This window comes from Odontesthes bonariensis, chromosome 9, assembly GCF_027942865.1.
Source record: "Odontesthes bonariensis isolate fOdoBon6 chromosome 9, fOdoBon6.hap1, whole genome shotgun sequence".
In the NCBI taxonomy this organism is placed as follows: Eukaryota; Metazoa; Chordata; class Actinopteri; order Atheriniformes; family Atherinopsidae; genus Odontesthes; species Odontesthes bonariensis.
This window is the reverse complement of record NC_134514.1, coordinates 34,740,568-34,762,211: the sequence shown is the minus strand read 5'-3', so window position 1 is coordinate 34,762,211 and position 21,644 is coordinate 34,740,568. Positions and strand designations below refer to the sequence as shown.

At 38.9% G+C, this 21,644-nt stretch overlaps 1 protein-coding gene across 2 annotated transcripts; it reads right to left on the bottom strand.

Annotated features, from left to right (window-relative positions):
• Nucleotides 1-4,900: 4,900 nt before the first annotated feature.
• zbtb44 (zinc finger and BTB domain containing 44) lies at nucleotides 4,901-19,616 on the bottom strand. 2 transcript variants are annotated; one of them, XM_075474113.1, is made up of 6 exons: nucleotides 19,329-19,616; nucleotides 16,321-17,425; nucleotides 15,742-15,826; nucleotides 15,097-15,248; nucleotides 13,784-14,084; nucleotides 4,901-7,957 (listed from the first exon to the last, which is right to left on the bottom strand). In XM_075474113.1, the coding sequence occupies exons 2-6, from the start codon at nucleotides 17,387-17,389 to the stop codon at nucleotides 7,555-7,557; spliced, it is 2,010 nt and encodes a 669-aa protein (XP_075330228.1). In that variant the 5' UTR covers nucleotides 17,390-17,425; nucleotides 19,329-19,616; the 3' UTR covers nucleotides 4,901-7,554. The 2 variants fall into 2 exon arrangements, with proteins under 2 accessions (XP_075330228.1, XP_075330229.1); XM_075474114.1 differs by having other exon boundaries at nucleotides 7,849-7,957; nucleotides 14,001-14,084.
• Nucleotides 19,617-21,644: the final 2,028 nt, after the last annotated feature.

Below are 21,644 nucleotides of genomic sequence, written 5' to 3'. Positions count from 1 at the left end.
CCCAAGCAGCTCCAGATCCGGCTGATAGATAAAAAGTTGGAGTCCGCACCAGTTCTAAGTCAGCTGCTAGGATTTCCTTTAATACAAAAGTCATGAAAATGTATTTCAATATTACTATGGAATCAGATGTCCATTTACTTAACATGATTGATTGATTCAATGATTGATTTATTGATTGATGTAAAATCTTAAAGGTGCAGTGACTTTTTCCTACAACCAGATGTTGAAAACATCTACACACTGGCTTGCGCAGACAAAATCAATGTCCAATGGAAGAAGTGGGAGATAAGACACAGCCATTACCTTTACTATGTTCGAAAATAGTATAATATTAGCACATTAAAGCAATACTATGTAACATTTCTACCTTAAAATAACAGCTTGAAAAAAATTGTGCGGCTAGAATGAGTTTTAATATTACGATTGGCCTGTCTCCTATGCCCTTCGGGGGTCTGAGTTGGAAAAACTGTGCTATGTAACTTTGCTGGAGCGGCCCGGGAGCGGCCCGGGAGCTGAGTGGAAGTACTTCGACTTGCTTTCTGGCACACCTACCGCAAAAACAAATAGACCCCTCTCACGCTCCCAGGTACATTTGATTACTCTTACCTTCTCGGTCGACATAGCTTGCACCTTCTGACTCCTCGCCGGTTCGTCAACAAACGTGAAACGTGAAAGCGAAAGGGTGTTGTATTTACAACAGTGTAACCGTACATTACCTCCAAGCCTGTAGGGGGAGCTCCATAATGGGCTTTTTGAGACGTTACATTGTATTGCTTTAAGCGGTTATTGGTGGATTTGTCAACTCAGTCAGCTTACATGTCAACTCTGTCAGTTGACTCTGACGGAGTTGACGAAATGGCATGTTTTTTCCCTCTGCAGAAGAAAACACTGCCGCTAGCTAGCTATTTTTTTTTTGCTATTGCTAGTTGTCTCCATAATCTCAATAAAATACTTCCATTGAATCCACTATGGTTTAATAAAAAGTATCATAATGGAGAGACGGTGTTGACATGCTCCAGCTGTGACCATAGGAAAATTGATTCATCTAAAATATCAACAAATGTCAAACATACCAGACCATGGCTGTGTTCGAAACCGCCTACTACATACTACATACTTGAAAACGGCATACTCATCGATCAGACAGTATGCAGAGCGTTTACACACAGTGCACTTCACTCCTGCCCGAGCCGACATCAGCCGGCCTGAAAAGCTGATTTCGCTTAAGCTATAAACTCTGTAAATATATAACTTTAGCAACATTTGAAACATTTTCAGGCGAGAAAGTAGTCATTTAGACCCCCAAGGTGTTGAAAATCTGTCAAAATACCGGCTATTTACAATTTTGTTCCCACGAATTCGCCGCTAGTAAAGCTAGCCGCTGTGAGCAACGCACTTCCGGTTTCGCCGTTTTGACTGTTCAAATGGCGATGGACGACGTCACGTTACGTTGCATCTTGGGTAGTTTGAGTGTGACAAGTAACCTCATGATGAATACTCAACATTTCGGCGAATCTAGTATGCATCTAGTGTACATCCGGGAACTTAAAAAAGTATGACTAGTAGGAATAGTAGGAAAAGTAGGCGGTTTCGAACACAGCCCATGTGTGGTATTGATGCATTCACCACAGCCAGGAGAATGAGAAGGGGTCCTCAGGGATATAGCTGACCATGCTATTACCTGATTTAATGAGGTTTATAAAAAAAATTCTGACGGAGTTGACGGAAACAGAGGACACAACTTTGATAGGCAGAATCTATGGAAAATATTTTTAGATGTTCATGGCATGCATTGTTTTATACATCTATAACCCTTATTTTTGATTTGATATAAATGTTTTCACAATTGTAGAGGTTTTTAAAGTTTTTTGGGGCTGGTGAATATTGTGACCTCTTGCTGAGGACAAGAGAAATAACATGGGCCGTCTAACCACTGGTCATACATTTAAACAAATATCCCCCCACAAAGTAATTATCTATGCTAAAACATAACATCAGTATTCATAATTCCTTTAGATCTAACTTTGTGAGTATGTCAATCACTATTCGTTTCTTTATTTTTGATATAAATAAGACTTGTCTATGTGGGACGTTTTGTCCCGACTCTCAAGAATCAGTGATATATATAAATTATGTATGTAAATCTGTAGCTAAATTGGGAGCAGACCAAGAGCTATCCTTTTGGTTCTTACAATGGATTGTGAGCATTGCATTAGTAGGTGCGTTTATATGGACACGTTTTATCTGATTAAATGCACGTTTAAACCGATTACACGTGTAAAGAGATTAAATATGCATCATGTAAACAGTCAAATAATCTCTTTAAATATAAACGGGTTAAATTTTTAAACCGATTACAATAGGTGGTTTGGACCGTTCATATAATCCGATTGAAGGAGGAAACTCCCCATATATACAGGCGCACCTGGATAAACCGATTATTAGAACACGTTTCATGTTACTGCGCAAGTGTAAGGGCGCGCGAGATAAAGTTAATAAAGACTGCGTAGTTCTAGTTAAACGGCAGATAACGGAAGATATCGAAGTTAAAATGACGGCGACGGTGAAGAAGAACAAAAATTGGTTGGGGAGGAAACGGTGTTTTTATTGAAAACGTTGCAAGAGCAAAATATAATGTCAAAACTGGACAGGAGGAAGATGAGGAACTCGGAAATCTTTAATGATGTCCACACAGCCTTGAAAGAGGCAGGGGTTGACCGGTCCGTTGACCAGATTAAGTCAAGATGGAAAGCCCTGAAGGCCGCCTACTCCAATGCCAAAAGGCAAAATAGTAAAAGCGGATCAAGCCCGGCCAATTTCGCGTACCAGACGGAAATGGATGACATACTGGGAGGCAGACCCCTTTCGGACGTCAGCCATGCATGGTGTCGATGTCGGATTTGAGGAGGAGATAAATGTTACTAGTAAGTAGCCAAAGATATTTTGTGTGTAGCACCAGTATGTAGGCTATAACAGCCTGTCTGACCAAGAGTGGAAGTTAGCCTGTCACCACAACCCACTACATATTTTAAGTTGTCCATACAATAAAATCAAACCCATTAAATTCAACTGTCCTACCTGAAATCGGTGTCTCGGTCACAGGAAAGCTCACAATTATGTCAAACTAATCCACTTGATTTACGAAGATGAAGCAACTGCAGACGTGCTAGCATCCTCATCAACTGAACAGTTGTGTACAATCCTCTCAGTATATCCATTTCTTTGGCAGATGTAATTTTTAACGCGTATTATGTTTTGTAAAGAAGAGGCGTTGTGTAACATAATTTAAAATCAAACAGGGCATTAGCATTAATGGCAGGCAGGCAGGCAGGCAGGCAGAGTCATACGTGGCTGGCAGCATCAGCATCACATTCTTCTTCCTTCCCAAACGAGGGCAGGTAATAAAACGTACGCGACCAAACTTGTGTATCCTACTCCAGTGTATAAAACGGTTAGAAAAACAAACCGACAGCCTCGCGCGACCAAATAGAAATCTTTGCGTGCGAGTTCTAGTCGGGATTTTAAATGTTATTTTATTTTTTTAAAGAAAAAAAAACAGAGCACCTCATTTTTTTCATGTAACACAAAGCAAAGAAACAGCTCAGACATACTGCAACATTTGTTAAAACATCGTCCTATCGGATTAAATTGCTGTAACATGTAAACTCGGAAGAAATTTAATCTCTTTATTTGTGGCTCATGTATACAGTTCGGTCGAATTCTAATAAACCGATTACATGTAATCTCTTTGAACGAAACGTGTCCATATAAACGCACCTAATGTTAGTTTGTAAAAATGTGAAAGCTTTGAAAGGAATTTGAATTTAAAGTCAACTCAGATTGTTCTATAGTTTTTTCTTTGTATATAAGATGTAATAAAAATTGCAAGATGTAATCTGCAGCTTTGATAAATAATTCTTCAGACAAGTTTATTGAACTATTCTTATGTAGGCTATTTCATTTATTTATTTATTTTTGTTCATACAAAAACAACTCTTTTAAAGAACAACATGACTGCAAAGCAAGGACAATAGCAAAGATTGAGAACGATTAACTCTTAAATACAGAGTGGTCTTGCCATATTGTCACATGTGGACTGTGATCCAGTTAAAATATTCAACACAATCTATAATGATCTAATTATCTTTTCTTTCTTTCTTCAAACTATGTTTTAAATACAATATCAAAGACAAAAAATACAGCATCTGTCTGAAATCAGGTTTAATCAAGTAGCTTAAGTATAAAGAATATGCAACATAGTATAAGTGTAATTACTGTACATTTATTTATATATACACACAAAATGCAGACAGTCACAAAGTGAAGACTACCAAGGCCCCCCATACTCCAAGACTAAACTGCTCTATTCACATTTAACAAGTATATCACCAATACAAAAATCACCAAAAATATATGTCATTATGTAAAGCTACCAGTTTTTTCTTGTATTTTTCCCACTTTAAATAAACCATATGGACTGGAAAACGTATACAACATCAAGTGTAAATTGAAAAGGCATGTCCTATATGTAATTAAGATATTGTAAAAACATTACACCTAAAAAGGGATAATGAACAGAAAAAAAGGAAGGCATGCTGAACAGATCAGAGCTACACTAAATGAGAAGTCATCAACTAATAAGGCCTAGACAGAATTCACCACCTTCAAACATGCTCTCTTTCAAGTCACAGAACGAAATGAACGTGCAACTTTTGAAACAAACACAAATGAGCTGAACAGAACCAGTTGTCTGATATCAAAGCCTAATCCTGTGATTCACAGATCAAATGGGGTCCTTTCCTATATGAGCCACCCTCATCACATTTGATTTAAACAAAATTATACATTCTTTTTTTTATATGTATGTATACATTTGTAATTTATCACTTGAAAGACAAAATTAAAACTTTGAAACAACACTGATCCATTTATTGCACACCATTGATTCACAAAAATATTTTGGGCACTTTGCGTTTCAACAAACAGCAGCATTTCATTATAAAAAAAATGTTGTTAGAATACAGACACTAAGCAAAACAGATGAAAAGCATTACATACAAAGGAAGAATAGAAAACATTTTTTAATTTTGACTTTGTGCAACTAGTTAATAGGTCCATTAACTAAGGCTAGCCTCTTAAATGCACAACATCATACAGTGTTTTAAGGGGCAGTACAGCAGGACCCCAATACTAAATAGAGTGGACTACTTAGAATGATTATCTCTTTCTTTTATCATGTGCAATTACTGATTGCCATGGCAAATCCCCAATGAGATAAAAGAACATTTGGTCCTGTAAGAAAAAGCTTGATTTGTACCCAGATAAAAAGGGTAAATGGCACATTTTAAAAAAGTGACTGACAGGATGGCACAGGGTGATTACAAGCTCTTATTAGGATTGCTCTCATTAGATTTCAATGATCGGGACAAGAGGAACTGGTACCCAAATCACAGCAATATTCATCTGAAAGTTTACAATCAACCCTGCATGTGAGCTCTTACGTCCTGCTTGAATAGCTCTAAATACCAGCTGTTTGGACTACTTTCAGCGGGTTGAAAATAAAACTGAACAAGAAACAAGAGTCATTGTCAGTAGCATTCAACTCATGGAGTATCACCATGGGTGTCATTATCTTCTCAAAATATAGGCACAATAATGTCTATGTACAGAATTGCAACCATATTGGCACAATACAGGTAATAGGAGTTGGAGGTTTCACCCAAAACAGCACGTAAAAGAAAATAAAGTGAAATTAGTAACATGAAGGACAGCCTGCTGTCAAACTGTTTTTCAGGTCTTGCTTTACACATTTATCATTTAAGTTGATTCAACTCACAGTATTTGCATTCATTCATTATCATGTTCCTGTTGCTTATGAAAGCAATAATATCACATTGACACTCAACAGCCTTGTGACAGCCACAATACGCCTCCGGTTGCTTCTTGACAACCAGGCTGTTGTTACAGTAGATGTACAAACACCAAGCACTTCAGTAGCCTCACCAGCGCAACATAGTTCAATATGACACAACAGAAGCTGATTACACGCAGACACAAAGAGGCTTCCTTATTATTCTATTCTATCTTCATGTTGTGAAGGATTGCATGTTGCTGTTGAAAAATCATTTATTCTGAAATTTTATGATAAAAATTAGGGTTGTCATATTGGGCTGCACTACACTGCACAGGTGTTGCTAAAGTGCTCACTGAGTGTAAATGCTCATTTTTACATCAAAGCGGTTTCCCTTTGTCACAACTTCAGTGCAAAGAAGTCACATGAGCCTCAAACTGAAAAATGTTGTAACTAAATGAAACATCACTCAAAGGGGCATGCAATATGCTAAAACATTAGCAATGGATCTACTAGTAAGTTAGGAATTTTAAAACAATGGGAAATGTGAAATAGCACTATTTATACAACAAACCAACTCTCAAATTTTAAAAACTGCTATCTGTCAAGCAGGCTGAACTTCCATTGGGATGAAATGCTACATAATCATGTATTTGAGATAATGTTGGAATAACACTGCAGTTGTGAAACAACCTTGAATCTCCAAATTACATTTTTTTTGTTTTGTTTGTTTAACAGATTTCTGCTGCATCATGACATGTACTTCTGACATTTATATAGGCTTTTTCTTTCTTTTGTCAAAAAGTGTTGAAAGTTGAAAACTTGGAAAAAAAAAGAAGGTTTGACTGAACATGAGTGTTCACTAAAAATATATATACTAATAAAGAGAAAAGTCAGGAAAATGATATACCGGACAAATATCTTTAAGGAATACTTTGTCAACATATTTTAAGTTTTAAACATTTAAAAATGAATTCATACGGATTAAAGAAATGCACATACACACATCTGACACATACTTTACAAAACCCAACATACACAGCATTCAAATAGAACTACAGTATAGGCTATTGCAGTATAGATAATATTGATATTTAACAGTTTGCCAATAGCAACGGCACCAAAGGAATACACAGTCTCTGCCCATACAAACTCAAGTTGATGTTTTTTTCTTTTAGCTCCATCGGACTTGATTTGTCACTTTTGGCAAAGTCAAGACATTTTCTTCCAACAAGTTACTTTGTTTAAGTGTGAGCTCTCAGGCACTTTCCAAAAGAACAAGGCTTGGAATTAACAGACCTCAAATTGGCTATAGACATAAATTACTTTAGTTAGTGTTGCATTCACGTCATATGGGAAAAAAAACAACTTTCCTACAACAAAAAAAACAAAATGACAGTTAAAAATACTTCTAATTCAAATGTCCAGGTAGTACCAATGCTTTGAGACCCAGATTTTCTAACTTGATGAAATCTGGTGTAAACTACCAACTCAAATAAGTGCTTCCATTTTGCTTGTAATAAAATACCATGAAGCCAAAAGCGTTCTACAGAAAACACTGCTTCTTCATGGTTCCACATAATGAGGTGTCCACATGTGCACATGTCCAAGTTATCACTTTCAGCCATCAAATCATTTCAACAGATATTCCCATATGACATGACTGCAAAATAAGACAGAATGGGCATGTAGAGGACTTGGAATCACTCTATAGTAATGGAAGCCACTTCCTTGGTCTGAGCATTCTGCTGCTGCTCTTCTTCAAACACCTCTGGAGAACTGCCTCTGATATTGTCGTTCATCTTGGTCTCCTCCGTAATGACGGCCATCTCATCAGTATTCATCTTGAGGGAGGCTGGGGATTCCAGGGGATCCAGGGGCTCAGAAGAAAGGAAGCCAGAGGAACTCTCAAAATTCTGGGTGGAGGAGGAGACCTGGGAGATGACGGGCATCTGGACTGAGGAGGAGGACGAGGCGACGGTGGTGGTGGTGGAGGTGGTGCCCGGGTAGACCGGGTGATGTTGGGTCTCCTCCAGCTCATACTGGACTCCCAGCGCCTCCTCCTCCTCCTGTACCTGGCTCAGGTAGTCGGGCACGAGGAAATCACTGCAAGCAACAAGAGAACACGTTGAGTTTAACGTCCCTCATTTGTTCCTTTGACACAATTTTTGTTATTTTCAGTCTACATATATAAATGTTATAAATATATATACACATATACATACACACACACAGATATATACATGACAATTTTCTATACCACTCTTTAATCTGCACACAGTAAATATGTCTTTTATCGTGCACTCATACAAAATAGTTCTGTATTGGGGGGGGGGGGTATTGGTCATTTTTCCATGTTATTGTGCTTGTCAGTAAAGCATTAAAAACTTGGTCATGATAAATAAATACAGGACTAAGCCAAAAAAGTGCTCATGATTGTGGTAAATTAGAAGTGGCTATGGAAATTTCAACATAAAGGTAAACATTTCCAAATATACTATGGTCGGTATTATACAACATTTCTAAAAATAGTTTATTGTGATATCAAACTGCAGAACAGTTCATCTTTTCAAAGTTTTTATTCCAATAGTTTGGGGAAAACATTCCGCCCACTCTCCCCAAACACTGCATCGAGTACAGACATTTGCTTTCATTTGTTAAAATGACTCCATGTTGGGTGATCAGGGACACAAACGGCTTCAAAGATAAGGGATCGATTATCCATCCAGCCATCCATTCTCTGCTGCTTATAAAGGAACAGGTCTCAGTGAGCTATCAATTTGGAACAATACAAAGCCTCTTGTGGTTGCACTACATTACAACAAGTGAACTGCTTAAAATAAAGGTGGCAACTACTCCGTTCTCTTGAGCTGTTTTTTTTTTTCATATAAAAGCAGGACTGAAAAGACAATTATGTCAGGATTTTCTTACTGTGTATACATGAACTTCTCAGCTTGAGATTTTCAGCTGGAAATGAGTTCTTACAGCAAGAGATGATTCGCAGTGGAGTGCACAAGGAACAAGATAAACACTGTGCTGAGAAAAAAAGTGATTTGTTTACTGTACCTCAAGAAGAAGAATTCTTTTACATTTATATCATATTTGAATGTATCCCTAATATCGATGAGCTTGTAGTCAGCAGAAAGTGAATAGAGCAGCAACTTTTATCAGCAGGCACACAGACACCCAGCAAAGATTATATGCCAAATTCAAACATCTCAAAGTGTTTTCTCACATGCAGCCCCTCAGTGTCTTGAAAATTTCAGGGCCTTGGTGCATAAGTGAAACTAGCTCTGGATCACTCCTTACTTTGGATGCCTCGCTGGTCTTCCGCTGGCTAATGTCTGTCCTCTCATCATAATTACAAAAGACAGACGCAAACATGTGGCGACTTCCGCCTGCTCAGAATTGTGACGATAATCGATCAGGAGTGACATGGAATTAGCATGAATTTTGTAGAAGTCGCATGAATTGCGATATGATGGTACTGACTGAGGTCGCATTGCAAAAAAAAAATCCAATCTGTATCTGATTTAGGACCACATACTGAAGTGGCCAAAATCAGAAGTGAAAAAATTAAATTGGGTTCCATGTGACTGTTCATGTGCTGTTCATGTTGTCATGAAATTTGGGCCACATTTGACATGCAGGCTGAACATAGCCAAAGCATCTCAGAAGCAGCTCTAGGTCCCACTTAAAACCACAGATTGACCACATGTTTTACGGGGATTTATTATGGAGAGAATGTATCCCTGTCCCATTTAGATATAACCCCTAAACAAGAACTATAATAGCCTATGATCTGTCAAAACTGTACAAAATTATTTTTACCCAAAATCTAACAAACAAAAGATTTAACTGCAAATCCAAATTCCAGTCTGCACAACAGCTCTGGCCCATTTCAGTCTTCTTTTGCGTTTTAGTGCCTGTCAGAAGTCATTGTGTCAATTGTCTTTTTTGGCTCTCAAGGGGTATACAAAGTACAGTGACATGTTCAGTGACATTAGATGCATATGTATAAAACAGGTCAGTTAGCACCTAAATAATAAGCTAGTGACTCATAGAAACGGAAAAAAAACTAAAACTGCTCTGTGTTGCGGACTGCTAAAGAGCCCTAAGAGCTGATTTTTGAACATTTTTTCATAATTTGCTCATCATGACAACAATGCACAACATTATACTGATGCAACAACAGATTTTCCTCAGATGGACGTTTCTTCAGCAGCGCTGAAATAAAGACTGGTAAATAAAACCTTTTACACTGACCCTCTGTGCCTATAACTCTTAAGTGAAGTGATGGCATTACACTGTATATCGCAAGCTGCGTTGTTGCGACTTTTTGTCAGCAAGTTGTTACTGTCAATCCCAGAGCCTCTGTGAGATGTTATGGTTGATAAAATGTGTTTCTGTAAAAAAAATACATACATATATATTACATATATACCTGTGAGGGCTTGAGCTGATTAAGAGGTGGAAAAGTCTGGGAACTAAGAACATTCCTTTACTTTATAAAGAGACTGTGTTATGCCTTTCATGAGACTTGATGGGTTAAGCTGCTAATAAAAACTAATATTCTATTTAGTTAAGGACACACTATTCCAAAGGGGAAAAAACTGAAATGTTAAAAAACTATAAAAGTTTGGTTTAGCAGGTTTTTTTATGACAAACAACAATACCTGCTAAACAACACTTTAGTCAAATATTTATGTATGGTCAGTGTACTAAGAAGAGATGACACTCTTATAACTATTAAGTGCATATGAAGATATGGCCAGTGGCAGTTTGCTTAACTTAAAAAGAAAAAATGGTGAAGCTGCTTGTCTGGTTTACTGCAAATGTTATAAAATCTACATGACAGCATCTGTAAAGCTGTTTAACTACCACACAATTAATTTATTAGTCTGAGCTAAAACTATAGGCTCTAAATGTAATTTGTTGGGAGGTGCAACGTAACCAGTGGAAACTCTAGGGGCCATATTTGAATAACTTCTTAAAGCGATACTCCGGAGTAGATTCAACCTGGGGTCATTTGAACCGTGATATCCAGCCAAGTAGCCCACCCGCAGTTTTTTCGATATTGGCTGAACATCAGCTGAGTTACTGAGTTATCCCGAATAGCTTCGTACAAGGGTTAATGGATCCTGGCAGTATCTCCAAAATTACCACAATAAAATCACATGCCATGACACCAAACTTCTACAGTAGCGCTGGGCGGTATACCGTTAAAAAAACGTGATCTCGGTTCACACCTACACAAGGTTCGCTTTTTGATGAGAGACGGTTTTGTTTTGTTCTGTTTTTTTTTTTTTTTTTCATAACGAGCCGCGTAAACACTTCAATTTGTGATGCTCCCACAAAGTCCACTGTTGTTGCTTTCCCTTTCAACTAGAGCTGGGTCAAATAGTCGACGTATGCGACTTATTCGACGTCATAAATTCGTCGACATGAATAATTCGCGTCGATTCGTCGCAAATTATTAGTATTTTTTGTCTAATAACGAGGCTGGAAGAGCTCACAGAGAGTCAGGATCGAGCGCAGGCGATACTTTTCATTTCATGAAGGAAGAAAGGAGAGCAGAGCGCTGCAGACAGAGGAGACAACGTGTAAGTTTAACTTATTAAACACCCGCCGGTTGTGTCCGTGTTGTATGAGTAAACATTTCTGCCGTGATAGCATGACAAGGGGCGTAGTAGCTACCGACCACCAAACACCTCCGTCAGATGTTAATTTATCAAGCAGTAGCAGTAGTTGCAGTTGGCTAAACCAAAGACCCTCTCTGAATAAACGCTACTAAAAAGGAGAGTTTGGGGTTCTCCAGGAATTAGCTGTGTTAGTTTAGAGCGGCAAGGTGTATGGTGTGTGTCCCCGTTAAAAGACACGGATACAGATGTCCAGTTTGTGGTGGATTTATTTGGCTGTGGTTCTTCTGGCATTTACACACAATAAACCCAGGATGTACAGGCGAACGTTAGGTGAAAACAGCAAAGGGAAAATTACAAGCTGTTCACTGCTGCATCGGGAGGAGAAACGAAACTTTACAGCGACATCGTCTCACGCACAGGTGCGGTACATTCAGGAACATCGGAACGTCTATGGTGCGTTCACGAACGTTGGACGTATGAAAACTCACCGGAAAACACAATATAAATGAATGCTATTTAACTGAAAATAACCAAACAACATGGGCTTTCTAACAGCTACGTTAGACTGTTGAATTGTTGTCTAGTTATATTCCCGGCGTAAAATTTACGTCTTTTAGTTAAATAAAGATTTAAATTTGTTTAAAAAAAACTGTGCAGAAAACCGTGATATCATTTTTTAATAAAAAAAAACGTGATACTCATTTTTTTCCAGAACCGCCCAGCCCTATTCTACTGTAGTACAAATATGGTCTGTACTCACAAAACGATGCATTTGGAAGTTTGAAAATAGCCCAGGAGTTTATTATTATCAACACAAGCCTGATAGCTTTTCTGCTGCTAAAGCTGCGTCGACGTCACTTCTGGGAGCTTCAAAGTAAGATGAGGGTTGATCTACTACTGTAGACAACAAAGTATATGCTATATTCTACATGTTTTTTTATGATTTTTTTTGTTGTAGAGTTGTGAAATTATTTTATTAATGGAGAAATTGAGCAGCCTTGCTTTGTTGTCTACAGTAGTAGATCAACCCTCATCTTACTTTGAAGCTCCCAGCTCCCAGAAATGACGTCAACGCAGCTTTAGCAGCAGAGAAGCTATTAGGCTTGTGTTGATAATAATAAACTCCTGGACTATTTTCAAACTTCCAAATGCATCGTTTTGTGAGTACAGACCATATTTGTACTACTGTAGAAGTTTGGTGTCATGGCATGTGATTTTAGTGTGGTAATTTTGGAGATACGGACCAGGTTCCATTAACCCTTGTACGAAGCTATTCGGGATAACTCAGCAACTCAGCTGATGTTCAGCCAATATCGAAAAAACTGCGGGTGGGCTACTTGGCTGGATATCACGGTTCAAATGACCCCAGGTTGAATCTACTCCGGAGTATCGCTTTAACTTACAGAGCCCAAACTGAACTGATTACTTATGGTAAATGGTCTAAATGGTTCGATTACTTTGGTAACATGTGCTAGAAATTGATTTAGAAAAAAACTAATACAAGTGTACAGTTTTTAAGTGCAAAAAAACACTGCAAAAAAACCAAAGTGAAATCAAGCTTTCACTTTTTCCAACTTTCTAGCATTGTAAGGCTCTGCCTTTACTGCTTTCAGACAAGATATCAAAAGGCAAAAACCTAATAAGACTGTAAAAACCCTAAAAAATTTGATTGTTTGATAATAAAACACTTGTATGTAATTATGTGCAACACTCCTATGAATTTGCAGGTAACCAGTTTTGGAGAGCTTGAATGGTTCTCTCACAGTGAAAGTAAAACTAATAAATGCTCGTGTGCGTGTCATGGTAGCTGCTTTTCGAGTTTTTTTTAAAGTTGGCTACACTATCAAGACATATTTGTCTGTGATAAGAGAGGATGGATTAAAAGATAAGATGATGAAAAAAAAAAGACAACTAAAAATGTTTCTGATGCCTCTGAAGATCGAACAAAATCCAAGATAGAGAACATCAAAGACCTCATGTAAATTTGGTTTTCCATGTCACATTTAGGCTACTTCATGGACCAGAGTGACTGATTCTTTTCTCATTCAGCTCTGATGAAGACATTAAACGGGCCTATTTCTTGAAAGGTCAAGCAAATGTTTTAAACAAGAGACATGAAAATTACCCAATAAATACAATAAAATACTTCATGTACAGAAGATCTGAACATGGAAAGTTACGACAACGATCCAATGAACTTCAGCCAATAGAATCTGAAATCTGAGATTATTTTCTGATCCAGGTGAGATCTGAGTAAATGATGGGAGATCAGCGCCCCGAGACTCCTCACCTGCTCTGGAAGTAGTTTGCTAGTTCAGATGCCTCATGGTTCAGACTCCTCAGGTGTACAATTAAATTGCCAGAGTTGGTGAACATGGCGCCGCATGTTTTGCACTCATAAATCCGCGGCTTGCGGATTATGTGTCGGGAGACCCTCATGTGGTGCTTATATTCACCGAAGGACGTGAATGTGGCACTACAAATCTGGCACCGGAAACAGCGTTTACCTTCGTGCTTCAGCCGATGCATCTTTAGGGAGTAGGCCCGTGTGAACTTTTTCCCACAGCGATCACACTGGAAAGGTTTAATGCCTGGAGGAAGAAGACAAAACTATGGCTTGCTGATCTGTATACAAATATCCCACAAGTTATAATTGTGGGTGTAAGTTCAAAGGTTACTGTACATTTATAAGTATTGATCAGCGCTTTGACACACTTGTTGACATTGCAAAGAGCGTTCACAAACTGTTGTTTGAAAAGTACATACAAACTTTGTGTATGTGTATATATATATAAAGTATCTATAAAACATAAGTTTGCAGGTAAAGCAAGACAAACACCGAAATGTGTCTTTCTGCACGTGATCCCAAAAAGAAATTTAGAATAGAAATATTTAAAGTGATGTGTTGTAATGTTGTTCTGTAGTGGCTTTCCAGTTGTAGAAAATGAAACCAGTTATTCATTCTTTACAAAAACAACTTAAAATTGGCTCAAGCACCAGCACTGAAACTGCTTTGATGGAAAAGAGGCATCACTTTGAGTCAGTGTTAGCTGAGGCTGAATACTTGGGCTTTGAAATGAGAAATTATTGAATAAATAGGGAATTTAGAGTTAAGACAGAAATGACCTATGGAGCCCTCTCATCTCTGCTTATGACCATAGGCTGCATCATTTGCAACTGCATTACACATTCAAATATTTGAGACACCTGCCAGTGATGGCAATTGTAGTTGAACAGAGAGGGGGGGGGGGATTGTGTGGAATCTTGTTCCTCTGCTGCTCTCTGTGATTTCTAAATCAGCAGAGTACTCTGTTAAATATCAGTGTATCAGGCGGTGGCTTTTAAAACATGTGCTATACCTGTTTGGCAGTGACAAAACAAACTGAATGACAAACATTTGAATGTCAAAGTATCTGAAAAAAAAAAAAGGACTATTTACGTGAAAAGTGAATTAGTTCTATTAAAGTTTCATTTGATAAAAAAAACTATTTAAACTATGTCAGCTGAAGGGCCACAATACCTATAATGACACTCTTTTAATCTCTATATTACCAGAAATGGTAATTTTGGAAGTTTGCACTCCTCCCACATGCATACACCTACCTGAGTGTATGAGCATGTGCTGTTTGAGGTTTTGAATGCGTGTGAATCTGACTCCACAAGTTGGACACTGAAAGGGCCGGTCAGGGCCGTTGGTGCCAGGGCGGGCTGACGGGCTTATATAAAGATGGTATGGATACTGAATACCTTCTAGCCTGAAACAAAGAAAAAGGATAAATCTAAGTGATAATCACTTTTACATGTGCTCACATGGACATATAACGTTCCCCTGTATGAATGCAATAATGCCATCACTTTTATTTGTTACTACATGAACTCTTTCAGAGACTCTTTGTCCTAATTCATCCTAATTGACGTGAAGTTTCACAAAGTTTCCAAACATTTGACACCAAGTGGTAGGTGATGATGCCGATTTGTGTCAGTCGTTTAATGTCTTAACTTTTGCAGATTAGTTTGTGGTAATGTTAGCTTCCACATAACATTTATCACACCTGTTTTAGGTTTGAGGCTTTAACAAAATAAAACAACATTCTTTTTATTATAGAGCATCATCTTAACATGACGTCTTTCATTTCTGATCTAAACAGGTCTGGCATAGACACTGTCATGAGTCAGACATATATATGCGCATTATTGCCTCCGATTTGTTCAGGGCAAGTTCTAACAAATATGAACAAGTCATGATACCTTTCGTCATCCTCTGTATGTCCTGCAGCATTAGAGGTGCTCTGGATTGACGGCAAGCCCTCTGACACTCCCTCATCCATCGATCCTGGGGAGAGGAAACAAAAAAATTTCCGGTTGTGGCTGAATTTTCAGAATAAATTCTAAAGCATGTAACCTTGGACAGTGTTTGACTAATACACTGCAATTCACCCGTTTAAGAACTGATAATCTTAATTACAATGCTTTACGATATCTAACTCTAATTAAAGATAACATATGTTTCCATTTTCCTTTTTCTTTGATGACAGGGCCGAAAGTCTTTTCAAACAGCATTTGGACCATTGGACAATGGAACTTTCTACCGAGACCTGTACAAATAAAAATCCTGTGCGTGTGTAAGTAGCTGTGGGAACACGCTAAGGCAGGTCTTAGCGTGTTTTACAAAGCAAAGTTGTGTTAACTGGGTCAGGATGAGGCCTCTATTATAGTGATGATTGATTAAATAACACACTGTAACAGTATCGTGTGTGTGTGTGCTTTTAACAAATACATAAAGTCAACATCTGCTGTGGAGAAAATAAGTAAGATGAAAAGTCCCACCTATAGAGGAGGACTGTGGACTGATAAGAAGCTCTTCTTGGACCTGTTCACTCCCTGGCACTGTCTGCTGGTCGCTCAGTGAGCTCTGAGAGGCGCTGACTGGCTGTGACGATGCCTCTTGGACCTCCTCATCACTAAGGCGTTCCACCTTTACCCTTACATCTTCCTCCTCTGCTGCCACCGGTGACGACACTGCCTTGGAGCTCTCGCACGACAGGAAGTCACTAAGCCGCCGAGCGACCACCACCTCTGAGGTCCCTGGGATGCCCTGCTCTACACAACGAGGGCTCTCTGGGAGCTTTGATTTGTCTGAGAGGAACCTCCGGTCAATTCCAAATGGGAAAGTCCATGGAAAAGCCAGGGAAGATTCCACCGGCTGGGCTGTGCCGTCTGAGAATGACGGGGATGGGTTGGGGATCTGAGGAGAGGTGGTTACCATCTGTGCAGTGCTTTTGAGCGGACTTTCAGGCGATGCCATTGTTACAAAGCTTTTCCGTTTCCGCCGTGACTCGCGGCATACGGGAACATTCCTCTCCATCACGCTGCAGTCAGATGACACAGGTGACACGCTGCCATCCAATGGCGTCAGGGCACAGTTTGACGAGGCGCTCTCTGGTGCAGATTCATGTGGTTTATCTGCTGTTATGCTATTGTTATTGTTGCTGTTGTTAGTCGGGCTCCATAAAATACTTGACTTCATGAACTCTGAGCACGTGCTAGCCACCGCAAACATCTGCATGTAACTTGCTGCCGCCAGGACATCAATAATATTCTCTGTGCTGATGGAGAGAGTAGAGGTGTAGGCATATTCCAGCAGAGGAGCGAAACCACTAACTGTCACATGATGAAGGTCCAACACAAACTTGTCCTCCTCCTCTGGGCGCCCCACGAGTTTGGAGCGAAAAAATTCACTGCAGCAGGCCAAGACCACTTTGTGTGCTAGGAAGAGCTTGTCTTGGACCCTGATGGTAACATCACATAAGTGACCCTCGTTGCGCAATCCATTGAGCTTCTCGAGCATCTCCTGGCTGTGGGACGTCGAGCTGTGTGTGAAGGTTTTGACCCCCATGCTGGAGTCCCTCTGACTGTGTACAGAAAATGTGGTCTATAGAGAGATGGCAAAAACAAAACACTTTAGTTTGAAAAAGGGATCCAACATCAGAAGGAAAAAAAAAAAAAAAAAAACTTGAAATATCTTTGCAAAGCTCTGTTATTCTTCTGTGGAAAGTACATCACATCAATAATGTCTGCAGAAGCCAGCATAAATTAATTCAAAGATGATCTAACTAAACAAAATCCAGGCCTAGCAGTAAAATAATTAGGTGTGAAATCAAATATGCCATAATAAAGTCTGACTGAAAGCACAGATACAAAATGGGATGTCAAATGCCAAGAGTAAAGAGAGCATGAAAAAAAGTGTGTGCAGAGGTACTAGCTAAAGAGAAGGCAGAGTATGGGGGCTCGAAAGCAGGGTAGGGAGCATGAAGGACAAAATGCCAAGTTATGTAACAACAATCAAAGCAGATGCGCAGCGATGCGAGCCAGACCCATGTGGAGGCCAGTGTGCTACAGGACACCTAGCAGCTGTCTGAGAGACATGTGGATTCTCTGAGGCATGAGATTTTCCATTAAACAAAAGCTCAAGTGAAGGGGCTCTCGCAAGGAGAGAGCGTTCCCCAGAACACACAGACCAGAGGAAAATAATCTTGTGCTGCATTGGCCCCATAAAGGAAAAGTGAATTATAGACCAGGGCTGTAGTGGTGCAACAAAAGAATGCATAGTCTGAACCAGAACACAGAGTAAACAGAAAAGAGCGTACATTTCACCTTGGATTATTTTAAATTGGTACGATGTTTCCTGTCAGAGGGGTTATTTACCTACTTGGTTCCCACAGAAAGAAAAAAAAAAGTTCTTTCAAGTATACAAAACTGAGGCAGCAATGATTCAGTATCTTATAGCCTGTTTTTTTTTTTTAACTACTGCTCTTTTTTTTTATAGATCATTTTTTGTTACTGTAACTGTGCTTTTTTATGTTTTATTCATTTAGATATATTCAAATCCAAATCAAACGAGTTGTAAACATGCCATAAACTTACAGGACTGTTGATTTACAAATGATTTAACAATAATCAACAAGGTAAAAAGGTCATCAAAAATTTTAATCGGGGGGGGGGGGGCGCTCAGCCTGGAAATCCTTGTTTTTTTTTTTGTAAACAAGCGACCACAAGGGCTAGACTGAAACACGCTGCAGAGGGGTGACAGGCAGCTAAAGTACACACCAGCAGTAGAATGAGGGATCAGTATCCACTGGACAAGATGCTAAACAAACACGTTTATAATAATAACCACAGCGTGGGAAACACCGGCTATACGACTCTGGCTGACGCGTGAAGTAAGCCATAAAATGAACGGTTTATCCGACTCTAACCGTCAAAATAAAACAGGCTAAACCCAAAAGTGAACTGTTGGTTTTATTTAATTGCGTACGAACAAAGTCGTAGTTGTATATAAAACTATTACAAATATGCCTGTCATCCAACAGACATGAAAATACCGTTATAACAACTTTATACTTTTGTTTTTCTTTACATGAAAATAAATACAAAGACAAAAAAGAGGCGATCATTCGCTACATAACGACCTTAAAGATGGACGCATACTTAAGTTTATGTATTATTCATCAGTCTTAATTTAACTATTTATCAGGAATGCTGCTAACGCAATGCATAAAACGGAAACATTTCATTCCCAGCAGGAGAAACAAGAAATTAAATTCGCCCCATTTATTTTGAAGCCGTGTATTTCCGTTTAGACCGTGGATAACCCTCCTTATTTCTACTGATAAACAGGAGCTACTGTTAGCTACCGAGCTAACGCTAGCTGATACAACGCTGCACGTTAAGAAAATTAATTTCCCTCTTGTCAAAGCGGAGACAACAACGTAGATAGAAGAATGTACAGACAACAAAGTCTGCATTGTCAGGAATATCGTGCAAACAGAATTTACCTTCCGGTGCAAGGCCTATGATAACGGTTGGGCCTCGGGATGCGAAAAGCTCAGCTGATAATGAGCACTCTGAGACAGCGGTGAGCCCTGCCGCTACACACCGTTCACTCACATTCCCTATCTTCTCGGGCAGTTGTCAGCCCTGTCAGCCGTCTTAGGTCACTAATTGATTACCTCTAGCATTAATTCTAACCCCATGAAGCTGGCCGAGGTGCTGTTTTTATTCCTTTGTGTTCACCGCTGTCTTGTCTGTGTGCTGTATTTTTACCCCCACAATGCAACGCGCTGTACTGTACTTTCAGAATCAGGAAGTCACACATTTGGCTACATGTAGGCTACATCCCTTGAGGGATCAACACACCTTGTATTCACTCTTGCAGTTTATACGGTCTCTGTTGAAGTGATCATTATATGCTTAAGTCTGTATTTATCGTGATCACATTTCAAGACCTAATGATGGTGTAGTTTTTTTTTAGTTTTTTTTTTTACCTTCTTCTTGTTTTTGTTCATTTCTGTTTTCTTTGGCAATTCCATATGATTTGATTTCAATAATTGTACATTTTTTCAGATGTTTTAACGTTTAATTATATTATTCTTGAATATGTAATTAGTTTAGCAGAAGCTATACAACCACCATGGATGAAATATCTTTTAACTTATCTAGACTGTTGCTTGTTTTTAAATTCATTTAAATGATTTTATTTGTTTCTCTTTATATTCTTTTATGTATTTTTAATGCTTCTTACACTCCCTGCTGCAATGCTTTTATTTTATGTGAAACACTTTGAATTGTTTGTACATGAAATGTGCTTTATAAATAAATTTGATTTGATTTTGATTTGATTTGGATGAATTGACAAATGATAAATCTTCTGCAAATGAAGGGCCCCATCCATCATACTCATATTCATATTTTCACACATGAACAGAGATTTTCATAATGATGCACTGACAATTCAGCCTTTACCATGCGAAAAGACGACGACGTTGACTTCTCTGGGAGGCATCTGGGATGGACCATCACAAAGTGGAAATGTTTATTGTGGACAGACTAATCCTTATTCCATCTCTCTTTTTTTTTGGAAGAAATGCACACCATATGCTCCAGACCAAAGATGAAAACGACCACCAAGATCGTTCTCAGCAACAAGTACTAGATCCACCTCTAAAAGCAATCACTGGAAGAAATATCTTTTTTTGGACATTTTCAGTCTTTCTCATGGTTGTTGAGGAAATTTGACTCACTGTTGTTGTTGACATTGCTTCAGCTCATTGAGGTTTGCAGCAGTGGTTTATGCACAGCTCTCTTAAGGTCCCACTATAGCATTTCAATCAGCTTGAGGTCTGGACTTTGACTGGACCATTGAAACACCTTGATTTCTTTTTCAGACATTATGTTGTAGATTTGCTGGTGTGTTTGGGATCATTGTCCTGTTGATGAGCCAGTTTCAGCCAAGCTTTAGCTGTCGGACGGATGGCCTCACATTTGACTCTAGAACACTTTGGTATAGAGAGGAGTCCATGCTGGACTCAATGACTGCAATGTGTCCAGGTCCTGTGGCTGCAGAACAAGCCTCCACCTCCGTGTTTGATAGTTGGTATGAGGTATTTGTGCTGATATGAAGTGTTTGGTTTTCTCCAAACATGCTGCGATGCATTATGACCAAACATCTCCACTTTGGTCTGGTCTGTCCAAAGGACATTGTTTCACAAGTCTTGTGGTTTGTTCAGATGCAGCTATACAAACCTAAGCTGTGCTGCCATGCTCTTTTTAGAGAGAAAAGGCTTTCTCCTGCAACCTTCCAAACAAGCCATGCCTGTTCATTCCTTTTCTAATTTTACTGTCATGAATGTTAACATTTAACATGCTTGTACAGTCTGAGATGTAGCTCTTTTTTTGGCAGTTTCTCTGAGCAATGCACAGTTTGACTTTAGGGTGAACTATATTCTCTCAAAGCAACACTACAGAAGTTTGTGAACCTTAAAACTAGGAAACCCATAAATAAAACCATCATTTTTGTCAATGTTAAAACTTCTAACCATTTTGATGCTACTGTTATTACCTAAGAAGGGTTCCTCCTTCAGCACAGCTATTGTTGTGTCTAAACATTTGGCTATCTTTATTTCTGACTCAGTCTGAGCTGAGAAGTTTTTTAGTGTTGTAACGTTTGTACTGAAAATTGTGGGTGATTTAGTTTGTAAATTCAGCAGTGAAATCTGCCTTCTGCAACTTTTTAACTGCCAGTCTCCTTAAAAGCTATCAGACTTAGACTTTAAAGAGGACTCAGATGCAGAAGGATGAACGTTAAGCAGACT